The sequence below is a fragment of the Heliangelus exortis genome, chromosome 2, assembly GCF_036169615.1.
Source record: "Heliangelus exortis chromosome 2, bHelExo1.hap1, whole genome shotgun sequence".
In the NCBI taxonomy this organism is placed as follows: Eukaryota; Metazoa; Chordata; class Aves; order Apodiformes; family Trochilidae; genus Heliangelus; species Heliangelus exortis.
In genome coordinates, this window is record NC_092423.1 from 97580296 (window position 1) to 97601949 (window position 21654).

At 40.3% G+C, this 21654-nt stretch overlaps 1 protein-coding gene across 3 annotated transcripts; it reads left to right on the forward strand.

Moving 5' to 3' along the window:
- The first annotated feature begins 30 nt into the window (after positions 1–30).
- On the forward strand, positions 31–19136 carry FAM210A (family with sequence similarity 210 member A). Of its 3 annotated transcripts, none has more exons than XM_071737092.1 (5): positions 31–254; positions 11734–11841; positions 13178–13644; positions 15351–15462; positions 17262–19136. In XM_071737092.1, the coding sequence occupies exons 3-5, from the start codon at positions 13202–13204 to the stop codon at positions 17526–17528; spliced, it is 822 nt and encodes a 273-aa protein (XP_071593193.1). In that variant the 5' UTR covers positions 31–254; positions 11734–11841; positions 13178–13201; the 3' UTR covers positions 17529–19136. The 3 variants fall into 3 exon arrangements, with proteins under 3 accessions (XP_071593193.1, XP_071593195.1, XP_071593194.1); XM_071737093.1 differs by lacking the exon at positions 31–254 and adding an exon at positions 10326–10493; XM_071737094.1 differs by lacking the exon at positions 11734–11841 and having other exon boundaries at positions 140–254.
- Positions 19137–21654: the final 2518 nt, after the last annotated feature.

Consider the following 21654-nt stretch of genomic DNA (forward strand, 5'->3'; position numbering starts at 1 on the left):
ACGTGCCGGGGCTCGGCTGGAGGCGGGGGAAGACTACAAGCCCCAGAAGGCCCCGCGGCGGGGCGGGGGTGCCCGCGCCTGCCCGGTGAGGTCCTGCCGGGCCTCAAGGTGATGGTGGGGACGGGCGCCGCTGCACGTTCCCTCCCGCGCGCACGGGGCGGGTAGGGGGGAGGTGAGGAGAGCGGGGACCGTTGGTCAACGGGCGGTCGGCGCCTCTCTGGGCCCCTGAGGAGGAGCGGTGGCTTGGCCACAAGGTACCTGCTGGGTGTGGACGAATCGGGGGTTGTCGGTGGGGCGAGCTCCTCCCGGAGCTCCCCTGGACGGGAGGTGGTGGGGAGGGGGCGCGGCCGCTGACGTTTAAGGGACGGCGGTGGCGCCTGGTGGACAGCGGCAGGACCCGCGGGCGCCGGGCAGGGTCGCCCGCTCCCTTCAGGTGCCTCCACCCCCGCCTCGTTTTGCTGTCGCGGTCCTGGGCGATTGGGTTGTGATAGATCCGCGGCGGTCGGTGGCCGGGAAGGACGGTCCGCGCAGAGGCGCCGGGGCGGAATGCCTTCTTGGGGCTCCCTGCCGCCTTCTGGGCTGTTTTGTCTAATGCAAATTCTGCCGCTGTCTCGTCTGAGGGGAAAAATGTCGGCCGCGCGTCTCCTGACAGTTATGCCGTTGAAGGGCCGTGGCTCCTTACCATGTTTCTTTCCCGGGACAACTGATTTTGCGTACGTCTTGACTTTTAAGACTACTTACAGTGTCTCTACAGATATTTGCTTGCCTAATGAACGTTTTGTACGGTTTTTGGTGACCCGCCTGTGGCACGTGACAAATGAGAGCAACGTGCTGGCTCCCCTCAGTAGGAGAGTCTCAAAACTGAGAAATCCGGTTTTTGCTTCTCTTATCTTTTCGCTGGTACAGTTACATTTTCTTGATCATCCTGAGCTTTCAGCCCCCTTTTTTGCTTCCACTAGCCCTTTTTTTCACATGGACTAGTTTTGCAGGCCTCTGAATTCATAAGGAGCAGTGGCTGGCTGAATGAAGCACAAACCTCTTAACAAGGTTGCACATAGTTACGATTCTTGTTAGTAATCCCCTTCTGATAATTATCTCTGAGAGTTATCCCGGGAGTCAGACTATGAAAAGTTGTAAATGGTTTAGATAAGGCTGTTAGATCATGTAGGACATTTATACTTTTAAGTCAAATGTGGGTTTATATCAGATATTACAGAACACATGTTCAGCTTTGTTCATCTCCATATCTGAAATCCCTACTACAAGCTGGCCCACAAGAGGAAACATGAATTTGGACACAATGAAGTGTCCTAGAATTCTTTTCCAAATCTAATTCTTAAGCAGGCTCCACCTGGAAATGTTCCTCAGTTTACCTAAACCCCACTGTATTACTGCTGTTACAAGTATAATCATAAAATGCTTTTCCAAAGTTTTGCTGCTTTAGGATGAGAGGTTAAGGAACAGATTTCTAATTTGGAATGTGTCTTGCTGCCTGTGCCATTAGTTTATGTGACTTGCAGCAGCTGCTGTGTGGGAAATGCATGCACAGAGGGTATGTCTCCCCCGATGGGACTGATAGCAAATGTTTATGTCCTTTTCTGTTCAAAGACTGCTTGAAGTAAAAGGGGTATGACTGGCCTCTGTGGCCACATTATTGAATTGCAGTAACAGCTCGAGAAGCACTTCCATCAGGGAGGAAAAAAAAAACATTGGATGGTTTGGGTAGGTGGATATCAGATGGCTTGCACATGGCAAAAACTGAGTAGGCAAATTCAGACTGTTAAGGGTATGTAAGGTATGTGAGAAGTTAAAGATTGGTCTAGCATGACTGTCTGCAGAGCTACTTCTCAGACTATAGCAGCTGGTAAGAACAGGTTCAATCTGATTTTTTTTTTTTTTTAAAGGATCTATGTCATTATCATAGAATAATTTGGGTTGGAAAGGACCTCTAAAGGTTATCTAGTCCAACCCCCCCGCAGTAAGCAGGGACACCCTCACTTACATCAGGTTGCTTAGAGCCTCATCAAGCCTTACCTTGAACATCTCCTGAGATGAGGGCTCAACTGCCTCTCTGGGCAGCCTGTTCCATTTTTCCACCACCCTCATGGTAAAGAATTTTTTGTTAACATCTAATCTAAATCTGTTCTTCTCTAATTTAAAACCATTGCCCCCTCATCTTATCACTACAAGCCCTTATCAACGGTCCGTCTCCAGCCTTCCTATAGGCCCCCTTCAGGTACTGGAAGGATTACCCTGCTTAAATGATCTTTTCTCTTGGTAAACTGACTTTAGAATCATAGAATTGGCTGGGTTGGAATGGACCACAGAGATCATCAAGTCCAACCCTTGATCCACTACCACTGCAGTTACCAGACCATGGCACTGAGTGCCACATCCAGTCTCTTTTTAAATATCTCCAGGGATGGAGAATCCACCGCTTCCCGGGGCAGCCCATTCCAATGTCTGATCACCCTCTCGGTAAAGAAATTCTTTCTAATGTCCAACCTAAACCTCCCCCGGCACAACTTGAGACTGTGTCCTCTTGTCTTGCTGAGGGTTGCCTGGGAAAAGAGACCAACCCCCCCCTGGTTACACCCTCCTTTCAGGGAGTTGTAGAGAGTGATGAGGTCTCCTCTGAACCTCCTCTTCTTCAGGCTGAACAGCCCCAGCTCCCTCAGCCTCTCCTCGTAGGATCTGTGCTCGGGTCCCTTCACCAGCCTGGTTGCCCTCCTTTGGACCTGCTCCAGGACCTCAGTCTCCTTCCTAAACTGAAGGGCCCAGAACTGGACACAGTACTCGAGCTGTGGCCTCACCAGAGCTGAGTACAGGGGCAGAATCCCTTCCCTGGACCTGCTGGCCACGCTGTTCCTGATACAGGCCAGGATGCCATTGGCCTTCTTGGCTGCCTGGGCACACTGTTGGCTCATGTTCAGCTTCCTGTCAATCCAAACTCCAAGGTCCCTCTGTCTGTGTCCTTAGAGGCATTGAGCTCTGTGTGTGTGCTTAGAGGCATTGCTAAGGAACTGAAGTGTGTTTTTGCAAGACAGGGAGTTCTCAATGACTCCTTATCTCAGATAACAGCCCTCAGTTTACATCTTGACACATTTCTGGATTTGTAAGGCATTCTGACTGGCCTTGAAGATAAGGCCATAACAAATTCAATTACAGAAGCAGGAAGAGCACTGATTTTTAAAATTTAAAACCACTAGCTTAATCCATAGCGTTCCCTGAATTAATTTAGTTTTGCAGATCGGGAAGAAGATCCAACATAGTTTTTGTTACTGTTGGTACACTGTAAGCCCGTATCTTAGAAGATGAACTTTGAAAATTGGATACTGAAGCAAGTTCAACACCAGTCACCAATATTTCATTATTAAGAATGGAATAAAACAACTAGAAGAACTGTAGTCTGGGCCCAAAACATGATTGAAGTTTTCCGGAACAGTAAAGTATCACAATAGATCATAAGGATTTTACCTTGATACTCTGATAGGTGGCTACCTAGTTCCATCACTTGAGGTCAAGGATCAGCCTCAGGGGCAGGGATTATTGACTACAGTACCTCTAGTAGATTATTTGACTTGAGAAAAATATTTTGTGTGGTATGGCAATAATAAGGAAAAAAGGATATGGGTCAGGTTACAGGACTCTTTCTTAATTTTTAAATATTGTATTGTGATACCTCAAAAAACTACAGGCTCTAACAGGACTAAATGTCCCTGCCATTATTATAGCATTACAGTAAGAGTAGAAAGTTACTATTCAGTTAAAAAATCCTTATGATCTATTGTGATACTTTCCTAAATTTCATTGGTCTTGAAGGTACCACTACAGGTGTGTTAAGTCAAACATATTCTGCTCATATTAAGACTTTGCCACTTCAAACTCTCAGGAAAATGATGGTTTAGTCAGGTGTTGGTAGCCAGGGTGGTGTGCCTAGTTATGTCAGTCCTCCCACCTTTTGTCTGTCTTGGTAAGTAAGCAGTCAATTCTTCTTGAAGGCACTGGATTATGCAGTAGGGCTTTACCCTGATAGATGTCTAGACTTCTGCAGAGCAGAAAGCCATGATCTAAACAGGTCTAATCCTTTCTAGACCATTTACTTCCATCACTCAGTTCTCCCTGCATCATCTGCAAACTAGCTACCCATTGCATGACATGACATTGCTCCTTCTAAACAAAGACATCTGAATGGTAAAACTCAGACTTACTCTGTGCACATTGGAAAATAAAGGTGCTGCTTAGCTGGGATGTAAATTTTAATTTCATGGATCTACTGTTTGAGCTTGTCCAAAACCTAACCTTGACTAAGTTTATATAAAAAACAAAAGAAGTTGTGTGACTGTGATTGTCTTTCTAGGGCATCATAGCAGATGGTCCTCTACAACTCTTTGGAACTTGTATAGCCCATGCTTGCATAATGGGATGAGGGAGGGGAATGGGGGCTAATACAGTCAGGTGCTCGTGAACAAATTATGTAACAGCAGTAGTTTTTTCAAATTGATTGGATTTTTGTTCTAAATAAAAAGATTTGAGTGGCTTTAAGATCCTGTAAGTTTCTTCCAAAAGTGGTTGTGGAACAGTTGAATAGGATATTGAGTTGGATCTTTTAATTGTAGTGGTAGCACCTAAAATCAGTGTGTGCCAGTCAGTTAAGTATTGATATTTTGTGTATTTAAATGCATATTTTGCTGGTGTTAAAATTTGATGGCATCTTTTACTTCCTGCTCTCTCAGGCCATAGGATAGTACTTTCTGATGGTGTGGTGTTTCTGTGCTGTTTGTCACATTTCATAGAATGCAGTGTGCTTTCCAAGGTTGCAGTGTTGTAGTCACAGGATTCCTTTCTCCATTTGACTACAACAGTGTAGCAAATCTGCTACTTCAGACTGAGCAGGAGTACTATTAAGGTGCTATTACTGAAGTCCTATCAGAGTTGCTTCTGCAGTAGAGACAGCTACCAGGGTCTGATGCTCTTTCAGACACTTGTAGATGGTGTCATTTTGTTGTTACCATGGCTGTCAACATTAGCAATCATGTCCTCTATGCAAAAGACTATATGTAAGTCATTAAATTGAATAGTGGGCAAGAAAGTTTATCCACTCCTGTATCAAGACCTTGATAAAAATAATACTACTTGTGTAAGAACATTTCACATTCATTTGTAGGGATGTAGAGTAGAGCATTTACTAAAAACTAGATGAAAAGTGTGGTTTTGAGCATGTGTGTGTTCTGTAAATGTTATGATCATCCTCTTCACACATAATTTTTCAATATATTCTGATTGATACTACACATATTTCCCCATATGGACGAGTTTCAATTCACAACAGAGAATTCAACACTTACTTTGAATATTTAGAAAAGAATTCTACTGAAAGTGAATGTCTGCCAATAGTAATTCTGCTGAAAAAATGAACGCTCAGTATTTTTACTGGGAAAAATGTCAGCTTTTCAGTGTTTGAAAATGTAAAATAAATGTGATGGGAGAATAAAAAAAAGCTCAAACCCAATTTTTCCACTGTAAGATCTTTGAATTATTTTATTTAAAATTATTTTGGTTGGGGGTTTGGACATTTTTTTTTTTTTTTCAGTTTATGGCTGGTTTACATTTATTCCTACTTTGTAAGGCTTCAGAGCTTTTCCTTGAATGTGTTTGGGGTTTTTTTTTAAGTCTTATGAGCACTTTGGGTGAATTGATGGGTGAAAGACTTGTTACTTGGTTAAGATTAAGTGTTTTGTAATATTTTGACTTAACATAATTTGCATTTAAAATACTATTTCCAGTACTGTCCATTACAGTTGGGTTACGGAATCCAAATTATGAATAGCAGGAAGTCTTGAGTAAGCTCAGGTTCAGTTTTGTCTGCAGCCTTCTTCTGTTGTTGTTCACTCTGGTAGTGAAGAGAGATGTGCACATCTGCTCTAACCTCTGAAGACAGGCAGCAGAACCTGATAAAAAAAAAAAAAAACTGAATATAGAATTACTAGTCATGTTTCTAGTCCTTCCCAGCATATGTTAAAATGTAGTTGGAACTTTTTAGATGCTCAGTGAAAGCTGAAAGAGGTGAGCAATCTGACAAAAGTTCAGTGAACTATCAGGAGTGGAGATCCTAAGAGATTCTCAAACAATGTTTTGGTTAAGTTAAGAAAACCTATCCATGTTTTTCTTTATTTGTTTGTGTTTAACATTAGCCCCTCAGCAGTTCAGTTGTGGGTTTTTTGTTGTTTTGTTTTGTTGTGTTATTTTTCTGAGGGAGTTCAAAGCCACGTGGAAGAAACTACTCACCTGAGTCTTGCTTATGTGAGTTACCTTTTACAGCCCCTTTTAGTTATTTAGCAGAAATTTCCTACTTCTTTGTATACCACACCACTGCACACACATCCACACACCTCCATCTTAACAGCCCTCTGGCTGAAAACCCTCTGACAGAAAACCACAGCTGTTTTGAGAGGAGTGAACTAATGATCCATTGGGAAATAAAGGACAACACAGGCTCCTAGGGGTTGCTTGGCAAAGTTATGTAATGAGTGGAATAGAAAGCACCAAAAATTAGATCCCATGTTGATGATTAACTTGAAATGTAACATTCAGAAAGACAAAATTATAATCTGGGGACTACAGCCCATGCTTTACATCAATAGAGGGCTTTCTTAACCCTTTTCAGTATAGGTGTATATGCCTGTTTTTTAGATAACATCTAAAAGTATAACTTCCTAACTTACTGCAGAAGTGACAAATGAACAAAAAATAAAATTGGCACTTTAAAGGACATTTTTCCCGCTCCCTTGACATGTGCCTGTTATAGAAGAGGCAGGGGTGCTGTGGGACCAACACAGAAAATGATCCAGCAAATTCACACTTGTCAAAAATAATCTTTGGAGAGTGAAAATCTTCAGTAATATTGAGTAAATAAGAGGTGTACTTCCGTGAAAATTCAGTAGGGGGCACAAGGAAACTTTGAATCGCAAGAACGAGCGGTAGCTTTCAGCACTGCAAATTAGGGAAATAAGAGTTTAAAGATGGAATAGAATAATTAAGGTTGGAAAAGACCTCTAAGATCATCAACTCCAACCATCAGCCCAACACCACCAGACAACTAAACCATGTCCTCAAGTGCTATGTCCCCATCTTTTTAATAGCATCACTTATTAAAACAACAGTTCTGAAGAGCAGAATGCACTATCCATAATTGTGATGCTTTGTTTTAGACGTTTTAGAGAGAGAACATTCACGTTTTTGTGTAATGCCTCTCTGTGTGCAAGCTTAAGATCTAATGCCTTCCAAAACAGGAAAATGGGGATACCACTGTCATGTTGACTGGATGCAGATGAGCTTCTGTTTAGCATTCCAAATCTATATCATAAAACATAGGCACTACATTATGTTCTTCTGCTTTATTTGCCTACTGAACCAATGTTCAGACTTACTAATCTCTACAGGAACCTTTTTTCTTCCTAAAGCTACTTTGTGTGTGTGTTTTCTAGTACTTAAGTATCAGAAGATAGTGGTAGTGAAGATTGCTGCATTTGTAAGGACTCTGTGAGAGTTTATTTTACTTTCTTGACTTAACAAAATATGTTTTAGCTAAAGTAGGTTAGATAAAGCAAGGGTTAAAAAGTTGTTGGCTTGTTTCCACTTACATCAGTATTGAACTGTAGTAATATGATCATTTTAAAAATAATAGCATTTACTAAGTGAAGATGTAGAGATTAATGGAGGTGCAAAGGGGTTAATGTTTTAGGATTGTTTGTCTACAAGAATTTACTCTTTATAACGTGATGATTTTTTTTAACCAAGATTTTAATAAATTTCACAGTGACTTACTTTGCTATGCTCCCTTTAACCTAAAATGTGGTGTTATGTTTTTAAAGACAGCGATGGATGTTAGGCAGGATTAAACAGCTAGTGATGCCCAAACTTCAAATTATAACCGAGTTTCTTAGTTATATATGAACAGCAGATTGTATTTGGGACACTGCAAAAAGTCAAAATATGAATTCTAAATGCTCATCTATACACTCTAAAAGTACTAATACAAAGAATGAAAAATCCTATAAACTGCCTTTTTCCTGTCCATAGATAGAAACTGCATGCTATGCTGAACCATTTCAGTTACTAAGGTTTTTAGTTCTATTTTACATTGAGTTTAAGAAAAACAGTGATACTTTGCATGAACAGTACTATTATTAAAATTATTTTCAAGTGGGGTTTTGTTTATTAGCTTGGCAAGATGCTTTTTTTTAAAATATGCTGTCAGTAAGTCCTTGAAAAGAACAATTTAAATCTGAAAACAATTTTTCATAATTTTAAATTATATTTAGTAAAAATGTAAGCAATACAGTGGGGTTTTTATTAGTCTGAGCTGTTTGGATGAGATGTACTGCTTTTTATGCAATCTGAAAGCTGAGCTGGAAAGGATTTCTGAAAACTTGTCCTTTCAAAATTCTTCTGTAGCTTTTGTTTGTTTGTTTTTTTAACAGTAACAGAACAAGTAAAAATACTTTAAATTAATCCGTATATATAGACTGTCTTGAGTGAAAATAAACCATTGTAGTCTACCTATACTAAACCTGCAATTCCCTCAGGTGCTTTCTGACCTCTTTCACAAAAGAATTTATATTAACGTTTTTGCCATCCTCTATGTACCTTCATTTTAAAATTTAATTTATGTGGTAGCGCAAAAAGAAGGTAATTGTAACAGAGTAATTGTTTCTATACAAATGATCCTGATGGAAGTTTCATCTGGCAGCCTCTCTGCCATGATTTCTCTTCCTAACAAGACATCCAGAGCAGCCTTTGCTGTACCTGTATTGGTCTAGGTTGTTACTTTTTTGTTCCCATCATCCCGTTTTTCTTTTTGCATAAAATATTAGCACACATCCAAAACCCACGAATTTGTGCTAGTCACACAGACCAACTGTGACATGAAAAGCATCTGAAGCTTTGTTGTCCTGGGGAACAAAAGCAAAGCAAGTTTGATCTCTACTTCCTAGTAATTATTTGAAGGCAAAGATTTATCAGAGCAAATGCAAGAGTTAGGGTACTCTTGCAGTACATCAGGTTTATGCCAAAGCTGATCTAAATTATATCAGAACTACAAAAGTTTGCTAAAAAAAACCCCTCTAGCACTGTAACTGGAAGCTGATCTATACTTTTCCTCCAGAGGCCACTAGAGCACTCCATTTATGTCATAGGGATTATTTAATAGCTTGTTGCAAGACAGACGTGCCTTCAGGAACTAAAGGGATGTCCATGAATCCTAACCAGGAGTATGTCCCGAATAGCCAAACTCTCTCTGCTCAGTTTACAGCCAGCTGGAGATACTACTAAATGGTTAGCCAGAATATGACAGCACTGAAGAGTACACCTTATTCCAGAAGTGTTTGTAGATTATTTCATAATTTCTTACTTGCATCTATTCAGTTACTGACCATATGCAGAGAACTGCTGTATTTATCCTGACATTTCCACTTTTATCCTTGCAGTATTTTTAAGAGAAAGCTAATGTAGAAATCTAAGATGCTTTAAAGCACCTTCTGCCCCACCTCCTACTCCACCTGCAAAATTCTCATGCCACAGACCATCTGCTTTTCTACCTTGGTATCTGAAGCTTCTAGCTTCTGTCCTTTTTTATGCCTTTGCAGCATTGTGCAGCAGCACAAAAAGAAGGAAATACACTAAAATGAAGAAAAAACTTTAAAAAATATTTACATTTGATAATATTTAGGTTACTGTCCTTACTTTCTTAAAATGTTAGTGGTTTTAACAACCCAAAGTTATAGGGGTAATTGTAAAGCCTATATAGTTCCAGTATTTCCTTAAAAAAAGTATTTTACTTAGAGAATAAAACTGTGTCTTGAAACCATGAGCTTTCTCCTGTTGCCTCTTGAGTACACAGGGTACTAGGAACATGTTTACACTAACTGCATGTTAAAGGACAGATTTCTCTGCTCATCTTATGTTTTAAAGAGATCAAATGAACTACTTGCAGTTTTGTATTTGTTTTGATCTCCATCTGCACTTTTAGTTGTCTGTCCTCTTTAAGATTTGTTTGCAATGTTGAGCCAAGTTATTAAAATACTACAATTGGGCAGCTCCACCCATCATTCCTTTAACATAACTCATTTCTTTAAAATTACTTTACAGAGAGTATGTCATATTAATCTTATTTTATTGATTTGCCTTGAGAAAAGCCCATTAGCTAACAAGTTCCAAGTCCATGCGAGGATAAAGGAACAATAAAATTGTGGCAGGTCTAATCAGTGGACCTGGTGGTTCCTCTGCTTTAAAGCCATTGGTGACATTCAATTTTTGTTTCATAGGGTGCACCTAACTGTGCACAGAGGCCTTGAAAGTAGTGTTCTGATCACAGCTATGCTGGTTACTGACTGACCAGTGCTGAACACACAGTAGTGACCCATTGCTTCTTCACACCCCCTGAGAAGCCATTTCATACCCCAGTGTTCTGCAGACGTTGCAATGAATCAAAGGTGTGGTATTGGTGTTACTGTTGTGCTGTCAGTAGGTGCTGTAAGACAGCAAAACCTACTGGAAAATGCCACTATATATTCACTATATAGAATGGGAAAATTCAGAAATACATGTTCAATTTCTTACTTCTGTACAGAAGAATGATCTCCTATTAAGGCTGTTGAAATGCAGATTCCTGTTAATACTAATGAAGCAAAATCAAAGTGCTGAGTATGTTTTTTCCCTGTCTGTATGATGACAATTTTCAAAGCTTGTTTGGAACAGGTATTTTCAGTAGTGTACCATCCACTGAAAATATATGAACAGTGCAAGTCTGACTCGAGCTTTCAAATTCCCACAGATGGATAGGTATCCTTTGCTGAGTCTGCTGCCTGTTGTGAAAATCTGTTTATGGCAGATAATCAGTATTGTTTATTAGTGAGATGAGAAAACAGTCCTGTCTCTCAGGGAAGAAGTGTAAGTGGCAATGGGCCAGCAATGCAGTTGTCTTCTTCCAGTTGTTACAATTTCTATAAATCAGTAGTATATGACAGTGCTATCTTAACACTTGGGTTTTGCTGAGTGTTTTCACTACTTTTTGAGAATCAATTGCATTTGGATCTAAGACGTCAGCAAGAACCTCTGCTTCTCATAAAACCAGAAATACGCAAGGAGCTGCTGCGTCCAGTGAATTCTTAGAGAAGATTGACTGGTTGAGAGGAAGTACCTGTAGCTGATTTACTGCTCTTGTAAGCATCAGTACTCCCACTAAGTTTGTAACTCAACAGGAGTGAGTAACTTCTTGCTTATATCGACAAGGGTTCTTTTTTCCCTATTGATAGAATACCTCCTCTTCTTGTGAGTTCAACAAAAGTGAGTGTCTGCTTCACATGCAAGGTAGAGGTTCCCAGGGAGTTTGAAAACATTCCTTCAGTATTTCTTCCATATCAAACACTGTAATTACAATAATTGAAGTTAATTCAATGTAAAAATATCTAGAAAACATATAGGCAGGAATGTCCCAACAGATACATTTGGGCTATGAAGCTTTTTTTTTTAAGGAAAGAAACAGTAATTCATAGTTCATGAATTTCTGAGCTACACGGATAAGTATCTCCCATTAACATGTCAGTATCCAAGGGGGAATTTATATCAATAATTTCTTCAATAAGCAAGGGTTCAGGCTGACCAAAAATCTTCATTCTGTCAGTTTTCTGTTGTTGCTGTTTCTCTAAACATGTCTTTTTTCTACTTTGGCAGAGTTATCAGTATGTTTGAAAGGTGGAGAACTAGTGGAAGAGTTGCATCTTTTTGAAGATACAAAGCTTGTACTTTTTTTTTTCCCCATATCTGGAAATTAATAAGAGGGTATGTATGACTTATTTTAAATTCTGCCTGTATTATGAATTATTAATAACTTTTCAGCAGCCTAGACAATGTCACTATCAAAAAGCCTGGTTTAAATATATCTGAGGCTATAGGTGAAAGGGAAGCAGACATGAAGACAGCAGTGGCATTTCAATTAAACTTGCATGATTTCTACTTTGGATCACGAATTGTTAAGAAAATTAAAAACAAAATCATCAGACTCAGAAGTTGGCATTTAACTGACTTACCTGGCACTTGTTACATAAAATGAGTTGGTGACACTTTTTTCAGAGGGAAGGGAAATCAGTTCTGTAACTTGCAGTCATTGTGTAAAGGAAGGGATAGAGTATTTCATTCAGTAGTTCAAAGCATGTACTTGAGATCTGGTAGTGATGTGAAAATTACTTCTGGAGGTCTATATGTGCCAAACAAGATTGCTGTCTTTTGAGGAGTCGTTCTATAATTCTTCTGAACTGTCAGGAGTAACTGTTAATCATAAACTGTAAACTCATAAAGTTAACTAAGTTGTCCATAGTTTTAAACATTCTTTGCATTGTAATATTTCTGAAATTGCAGTTCAGTTTTGCTTCTGTTAATACGTGACATTAAACAGTACCATTGCCCCTTATAACAGATATAGGCTGGCAGGCTTTTAGAGGTTGGCTTGTTACTACTAAGCTTACTGATTATTGATTGATTATTTATTATTATTTATTTTATTTTTACTGTAAAAACTTTTATCCTCAGCTCAAAATAGTATAGAAAATGAAAAATTATACCAAAATGAAGAATGTATTGACACCAAAAATTAATTGCACCTCTGAGTTCATACTGCATTTATGTAGGCTCAAAGTAGCACTCAAACTATCAGTTGCTACTAGAAGTGAAGTTTCAGGGGTAACTTTTTAGCACCTGTGCCATATGATGCAGATAAAAGCAGGAGATAGCACTAAACATCTAAAATGGTTTTAGAGAATAGAATGAGCATTTTAGTTGTGAGGAGCAGAGTGTGTTAACTAAAGGGCCCATTTTAGTTCAGTGTTAAAAAAATGAGATCTAAAATAAATTGTTTAATTTTAGAAGGTAACAATTTCTGCAAAGTGAGATAAGGAGAACCTTTTAAAGTAAAAGGATATAAAGCAATTTCAAATTTGAGCATTTCAGATGGCATTGGAGCAAACAGAAATCATATTTTTGAAACAGACTGCCCAGGGGGGTGCTGGAATCACAATGTAGATGAGACTTCAGATGTTACAGTTGGATGTGGTGATCTTAGAGGTCTTCCTGTGCTTCTTGAAATCAGTTTGTTTATTCTTTTCTTGTTTCTCCTCTACAGAAGTTTCAGCCACACTTCATCAAAATGCAGCGGAGTCTGCTACATACTGCGTCTCAACTGGCGCATGGGACGTGTTTGGTTTTTCCTCACTCTAGTATCTTCCAGTGCTTAAGAGGACAATCCTTGTCTGATGTTGGATGCAAAGTGATTTTGGCACTGGACACTCCTAAACGATGTCTTCATGCAGGTGCACTGCACTTTGCCTCAAAGAAAAGTACTTCATCACCACCAGCAGACACTCCTCACAAAGCACCAGAAGAGAGAAATCCTTTGACTTTGGCAACTGATACACCCAAGCAGGGCCCTGTAGAGTCACTTTCTTCAGAACCTGATCCATTACAAGACAAATCAATTAGTCTTGTTCAGAGATTCAAGAAAACTTTTAAACAGTATGGAAAAGTCATGATTCCAGTGCATCTTCTGACTTCCACTGTATGGTTTGGATCCTTTTACTATGCAGCCATGAAGTAAGTTGGTATTTTGCTGGGGTGCCCAATACTGCTGTTAAATTGAGACTGACTTTCAGAAGTCAGATAAACTATTATTACATGTTAAAAAGTGCCTCTATATGTAATAGGGAATTGAGACTACATTCTTAACTGAAGCATAAGATGAATATTGAAAGTATGTAGAATTAATGAGTGTCAAGTACATACTGCTGTCATGTAGTTATTGCTGTGTATGTACCCAAAACTTCAATACCAACTATGACTTGCTAATTCAGATGAAAGAGGTTTTGCCTGTCTGCAAATGGTTTGCTAAATATGAGTAAATGTTTATCCATGGCTTGCTAGTGTTGTATATTTAGTAATAGAAAGCTTGAAACAACCATGTTTGTGGCAGCAAGGATGGGGCTTTGACATCAGAATGCCTTGCCACACAAGTGTTTGTTTTAGTTACTCTAACCAGCTGGCATCATTGCCCTTTCTAGTAGCTATAGATCCAAATGTCACTCTAAATTTAGCTGGTGTCAGAGGAATAAAGGTCTTGAGCTATAAAAATATTTTGCTTTGGATTAATTCAGGTTGATGCTTACATCGAGATATTTCAGAATGAGTGAAGATTACTTTTCTTGAAACACTGAAGTTAGCTGCTAAAATAGGTATTTGACTGATAAAAACAACTGAAATATTCGACTAGAAACTAATTATAACAAAGCTTCAGTTTCTTATGCCACAGGAGCATCAATCTCTTGAAGTAGAAAAATAATTTCCAGAATGACTGCTCATGATACAAGACTGAACAGTTGTGGTTTATGAAATAACACAGTTAATGCTGTCTTTCAGATCTTACTAGTTCTCCATTTTCTGCTCAGGGGACAGGCCATCAAATTGTAGGTTCTAGTGACTGTTGGTAAATGACAGCCTGTTATTGTTCCTCATGCTAAAGTGATCACATGTGTAGAAGAATGCTTTAAATATTAGGTAGAAATGGGTAATGATACTAATAATACAACTTCTCTAAATAGAAGTCATGTCTTCTGTAACTGCATGTAGCTTTCTCCTGTCATGTAAAGACAGGCTGTCTTTTAATTTGGTGCTGATGTTAGCTTCCCTGGCTTTCAAAGAGAAAAAGCTTGTGATAGGAGCTCTCTCTACCCAGCTTACCACCTTACATTGACAAGGTACAACAACTGGACACAAAACCCCTGAAGTCTTGTCCATATGGCATGTTGCTTCCTTTTCTTTTGCCACATTCCATTTGTTTGGTATATGTAACACTGAATGGAGGACATTGAAGTATGTATTCTGTGTGAAGTATGTATTCTGTAATCTGTGTTTCTAGGCATGTTTCAGATTAGTTTGAAATTTTAAGAAGAAAAAAAAAAGTAATTTTAGGCAAAACAGAATATGAAGTTGAACCTGCATAACTAGAACCTGAATAGCTGTCTTACCACCATTGTATCTGTTTACCTCCAAACATAATAAACTGAGACACAGGTACGTTAGTAGCTACTCAGCCCAACAGGGATCATATAAATGGGTCACCTCTTGGAATGGTGAAAAGAACAGTATTTTCCTATATGTACAAAAGTATAAATCCTGTAAGTATATTTTTTAGATTAAGAAATATTTTGCAATGAAAGTACAAAGTTGATGTAATAGAGTACACAGAAATCACTGTTCAGGTTTCAAATTCCAATTCACGTTGTCAATTCTTTTCTCTTTTATAGAGGAGTGAATGTTGTTCCATTCCTAGAGTTGATTGGCTTACCAGACAGCATAACAGACATCCTGAAAAATTCTCAGAGTGGAAATGCACTAACTGCATATGCACTGTATAAAGTAAGTATAATTATAGTTTGTAAATAGGATTTAAATCTTGCTTGGTGAACTAAACAAGATTTATTTGTTTGCAGCAGGAAGAATTAATGTTAGTTTTTTCTTTGTTAGCTACACATACTTGAGCATTTGTTTGTGTTGTAAAAATAGTCACGTGAAAGTTGATCTGAGCTCAGTGTTCCTTTACAGAGTCTATCTGCATTTCTCAATTAACATTTGTTTGCTGCAGAACTATGGTCCACCCTGAGAGATTAAATTACAATTAAGTTATTCCTCTGTATCCCTGACATAATTAATAGGTATAAAGAGGTAAAATCTAAACACCTCATGATTTCCAGATAGAAGTACAGTTATTTTTATGCTAGAGGATTCAGTAGTTTGTCTTCCTTCCTTAGTTCTCCATCATTGCCAAGTACTTTGTTGTGCGTTTGAAGCACTTACTTACATTCTGGTTTGGACATCTTTTTTTTGCTTTGTATGTATACCATCCATGTTTGGAAAACTTCAAAACATGTTGGATCATGTAAAGCAAAGTACTGTATTGACTTCAGATGCCACTCATCTGTGGTTTTCCCAAATGTGATGTGCTTATCTGATATTTAAAAGGGTTCTTTTCCTAAACAAAATGTGAAAACAGTACTCTTACCAATTATTCTCATGTCTAAAGGAGACCAATAAATAAATATGGTTAAATACAAAGATTTTTATTAAAGCTGGGAGATCTAGCAGTGTTGGAAGAAACTTTCAAGATGTGGAAATACTAGAATAGCTTGCAAAGGTTGTGCAGGCTTTATCCTTGAAGATCTGAAAGGACAGGTTGGAATATCAAACCCAGTTTGCTGTTTCTTGGGTTAGCTGACCTCTTTAAGATCTCTTTCAGCTCTAGTTTTTTACATGTGAGTTCTAGTTTTGGACTGAACGATGTCAACACCCTTGTAAATTTTAGAATTTAAAGCATATCTTGTCACTATTTCCTCTTTGTTTATATGGCTCAGTATTCACATACTGCGTGTTGTTAACTGAATTAACTGTTCTTAACTGGGCCCCTCAGTTTAGGAAGGATATTGAGGTGCTGCAGCGGGTCCAAAGGAGGGCAACCAGGCTGGTGAAGGGACTCGAGCACAGATCCTATGAGGAGAGGCTGAGGGAGCTGGGGCTGTTCAGCCTGGAGAAGAGGAGGCTCAGGGGAGACCTCATCACTCTCTACAACTCCCTGAAAGGAGGGGGTAGCCAGGGGGGGGTTGGTCTCTTTTCCCAGGCAACTCTCAGCAAGACAAGAGGGCACGGTCTCAAGTTGTGCCGGGGGAGGTTTAGGTTGGACATTAGAAAGAATTTCTTTACAGAGAGGGTGATCAGACATTGGAATGGGCTGCCCCGGGAAGTGGCGGATTCTCCGTCCCTGGAGATATTTAAAAAGAGACTGGATGTGGCACTCAGTGCCATGGTCTGGTAACTGCAGCGGTAGTGGATCAAGGGTTGGACTTGATGATCTCTGAGGTCCCTTCCAACCCAGACAATTCTATGATTCTATGAATTCTGAGATGCCCAATGCTCATCCCACTAGCTGCACAGGGATGTGTCTTTTTTTAATGGAGGTCTTAACACCTTTGGCTTTGTCAAGAGGGAGCTTTAAATAAAAAGGATAGATTTCTGGGGGTTAGCTTATTTTTTTTATAAATAGAAGACTTTTTAATATCTGATACTGGTCAGAATTAATTTTCAATATGAAAAATACCTTTTGCTAGATAGTATTGTCCTGTTTTATTTATTATTTATGTGGTGTGTTCTTTGGTTTCTTCAAGATTGCAACTCCTGCAAGATACACTGTGACTCTGGGAGGAACATCCATCGCTGTACAGTATCTACGTAAGCATGGCTACATGTCCACACCACCACCAGTAAAGGAGTATATACAAGATAGGATGGAGGAAACTAAAGATAAAATTACAGAGAAGATGGAGGAAACTAAGGATAAAATTACAGAGAAGATGGAGGAAACTAAGGATAAAATTACAGAGAAGATACAAGAAACCAAAGATAAAGTTTCATTTAAAAAGATAAAGGACTAGCAGAGATGTTTAATTTTTGGATATATAAAACTTAGCACTTTAACCCTTTGTGAGGCAGGATATACAAAGTGCACTTCCAAGCTTTTTTCCTTTTTTCTTCTTTGTCTGGAGACTACACCACTTGCTCTGTGGATTTAAAAATTCTGTATACCAAGGTTAAAGTGCCCTGGGAGCGAGATTGGGACAAAAATTCAGTTTACAGAAGGAAAAGTCTCTGATAAGAAGTTCACACGCCCATTGGTAATAGTGTTAATAATAACTCTTCCCCCTTTCTTTTTTAATCCTCCCAAATCCTTAAAATGAAGATTGCTTCTTCCAAAAGCCTCTACTTTATTCTTCTTCTATTGTAGTGCACAGCCATTATTCCATTAGACTGAATCCTCCATTACATGAGAATGAAGATTTATCTACTGGGAAAGGTAACATATTTTGGTTTACAGAGTATGTGGACCTGGGCCTGTTGAATCGTGATCATCTCAACTTGGAGGCAGACCATTGTCCCTGGTACTGCAAGTAAAGGAATCAATGTATGAGCTACTTAGGCTGAGTGAATTAATGATGGCTGCATTGCCATCAGCTGAGCTGGGATACTTGACAGGCTGAGGCTATGAATCTTCCTTGGACAGTTTATCTTTTCAGAAATCCAAACTGAAAGATATAGTTAGTAGCTTGAGTACTACGTAGTATGAGTTAATCAGAGTAGCCATACTGGCAAGTATACTTCATTTCCTAAAGCTGATTTATAGTAGACCGTTATTAAATGAAATTAATCAATAATTGTATATTAAAAACTAGGGGGTTTTAATATTATGTTAATGTTTACACAGCTGTTCTATATCGTTCTTTGAACAACAAAACTCTGAAAGAGAAGTTTACTTGAGAAATCGGTATACTAACAGGCTTTTTAAATACGTGCAAAGTTAAACACAAGTTCCTCCTATTCTGGAATCCCTCAGACTTCAGTACAGAAAAATTTAACTAAAATAAAAATAACTCTGAAACAATGATCACAGACTACCAAACTTTTTTCCCCATAGATTTTTCTAGGTCAAGCAGATACTTAGGCATAGCTGAAGACTGAAATGCTGTCTTGGAGATGTCATAATGGACTAAACTTGGAACTGGTCTGTTTGACTGGGCAGGCAAACATCTCTCATGGTTTTACTCAAATGTAGGATAAATTGAAGTGTTGGCTTTTTTTCCCATTTCCATTACTGACCTCACAGAGTAGCAACTCTGCATGTGTATCTTACAGGTGTTTTATTTCAGGGAGATATGGGAAGCAACAGAGTTGGACCCTGAGCATTGTAATTGACTGGAGTAAAAAAAAATATAGTTGGTAAAAGTATCAGCTCTGCCCCACTCTAATGTTTTCAGTCAAGTCACTGAGGGCCTCTCCATGTTTGAGTTGTACTTCATCAGCTTAATTGTGCAGGATTGATCACATACTTGTCTGCCTCTGTCCACATGTCAAGTAGTAATTACAGTCTTATGCCTACCTCACAGGGATGTTGTGAGGAATAATCATTGTATATTCAGTGCCCTCAAGACATAAAGTGCCATATTTCTGATAGATATTATTAAAAAATAATTCTGTGATGAACACTACTGTAGGGTTGAAGTCAATAGATGATATTCTTTGCTTTAGCACACTTTCCCTTGCTGTGCACATGTTCTTCTGATGCTGACATTTGTTCTGGTTTCCTGTTTTCCTGGGGAGCGGTGCCTGTGTACTGGAGCGCCCAAAGTCTGTCCCAGTATTCCTGCATATGGTAATCTTCTCAGTCTGGGGCCAGATGTGGGAACCTCTGGGTACAGCTCAGAGGATCCATCTTTTCTTTGTATATGGCAGGGGTTGCACAAGGTTGTGTTGGTGTCCTAGGGTGAATCTGTAGTCCCAAGGTGTGTTAGAACTTGTTTGTTAGTCACACACACCCTTTTAGTGGCCCCGTCTTTTTGCCCTTCCCTGTGTCCAGTTGGCATGTGCCCACTCCAATGCTAACATGGTCCATTGCCACCAATGCTAAGTACAGAAGCTCTCTCTGAACGGTGTGTAGCAGACAGTTCTATGCAGACATTCTGCATCTGCAGGAGCAGATCATGGTGACAATTGGCAAATGTCTCACCTGTATGCTGTTTGGTCAAGCATGAACAACCTTGACTGGTTTCTAGGGCTTCTGCATCCTCCACCCAGCAAGCAAAGCACACAGTTATGTGCACTGATTTACACAGAGCAGGAGGGGAAATTGTCAAGGCTTTGAAAATCCAGTGTGGAGAGGCAAATATGTGGTTGTTCTGATGACCTTGTCTCAGGTTTGCATCATCTGCAATCAGTGCATTGTCTCATTAGTGCAGAGACCAGCTGAGGAGTTCCTGGGCCACCCAGGGAATGAATAGCTTTAGTCCACTGGGTGCCCAGCACGTAGCCAGCTAACACTGCAAATTAACACTGTAGGATAAAGTTGACTTTCATTCTTGTATTTGATAACTTAATTGCCAGAGCTTTTGCCACAATACCAGGCTGCAGTTCCCAGTGCTGAGGGCTCCCTGTGGCTGGAAGCTGATGTCCATACCCCTGGGGTGAGGCAGTGCACCCAGGCTGCACTCACAGGCTGGGCGCTTGCATCAAGGAAGTGCCTCTGGCCAACACCGTGTCTCCTCTCACTGGTGCCCAAGCCACCATAGTTGCCACAACCCATGTGGCAAGGGGAGCCTTTGGCAGCACTGAAGAAGCAGAGGAGCTGGTGCCACAGCCTGGGAAAATGAGCAGTTTGGCTGCAGCTGGCTTTGAGTTTGTCAGGAAGTGGACCCAACCAAGGGAGTGCCCAGCAGTCATCCCAGGGGAATGCTGAGAGTCCTGGGTGAGGTGAAGAGCCCAGGCAGAGGCCCGAGAGTACACTTCATTGCATACAGGACAATCCAGTCAGTGATAGCTGGGGAGTCTTATCCCTCCTTTCCCTGGCAGCTCAGTCTCCTCTTGGAAAAGTGCTGTCTCTTTACCTCTCGTTTAGGTGCTGGGGTGGTTCCCTCTATCTCTTTGCAAAGCCATCAGAAATCCAGTGACACCAGGACCAAGGCATCTGCCACCACAGAGACAGCAAAGGAATGGCTGCTTTGGTGACTTATCCCACTTCTCTCTGCCTCAAACCCTCCATCACTGCAGAGCATCACACCCTGCCCCCAGGACAGGTGCTTGCCAAAGCAGAAGCTGAAGTAGCAGCCAAGCAAGACCTGGAGCTAAGGATGGTGCTGGAGCCTGAGCCAGAGCAGCAGTGTGAAAAGATTCCAGAGCAGAAGTAGTGGTTTGGGATGGGGCTGAAGATGCAGCTTGTGTAAGGGCCTGTGCCAAGTGACCACTGAAGCAAAGGCAAAGTCATGATGCAAGGTGACACCAGAGCTGAAGTAGTAGTTGGAACAAGAGCTAGAGGCAAAGTCTGGCTGGAGGCAAAATAATGCCCCAATGAGGAGCAGAACCAAAGACAAGACCCAGTCAGGGGCAGGGGCAAAATTTTCAGGCCAAACACTGTTAGGAGCTGAAGTCACAGCTGAAGATGCCTCAAGAACCCAAGCAGAAACTTGAGGTTGTGCCAGAGCAAAATCATTGCCCAAGATGGGAGAGGACCTGATGATTTATTCCAATATCTTGACAAAGTCAAGGCTTGATTGGGTACTAGGAGCAAAGCTGCATCCTGACCATGAAGCACAGATGGCACTGCTGCTGATGTTCAATTCATGACGGATTTGGAGCTGAAATCACAGCCTGATAGAAGGCTGGAATTGAATTTGTGGCACAGTCTAGGATGGGACAGGACCTGAAGTCATTTCCCAAACAGGGGCAGGAGCTGGGACCAGAGCTGAAGCCCTGATCCAGTATTGGGCCAGAGGCAGAGTCATGGCCTGATATTGGACAGTAGCTGAAAATGTGGCTTCCAAGGCAGTCGCTGCTGGTCCAAACATGGAAGAGGGCTACAATCCCTGTCCAAGAAGGAGAGGGCCAAAGCTGCAGCCTGGTAACAGACTAGAGCCAAAGCTGCAGCCTGAAATGGGGTGGAACAAAAGTCATGACCCAAGCAAAGGCCACAGCTGAACCAGTCTCAAACCAGAGAGAAAGATGTGGGCAGTGAGA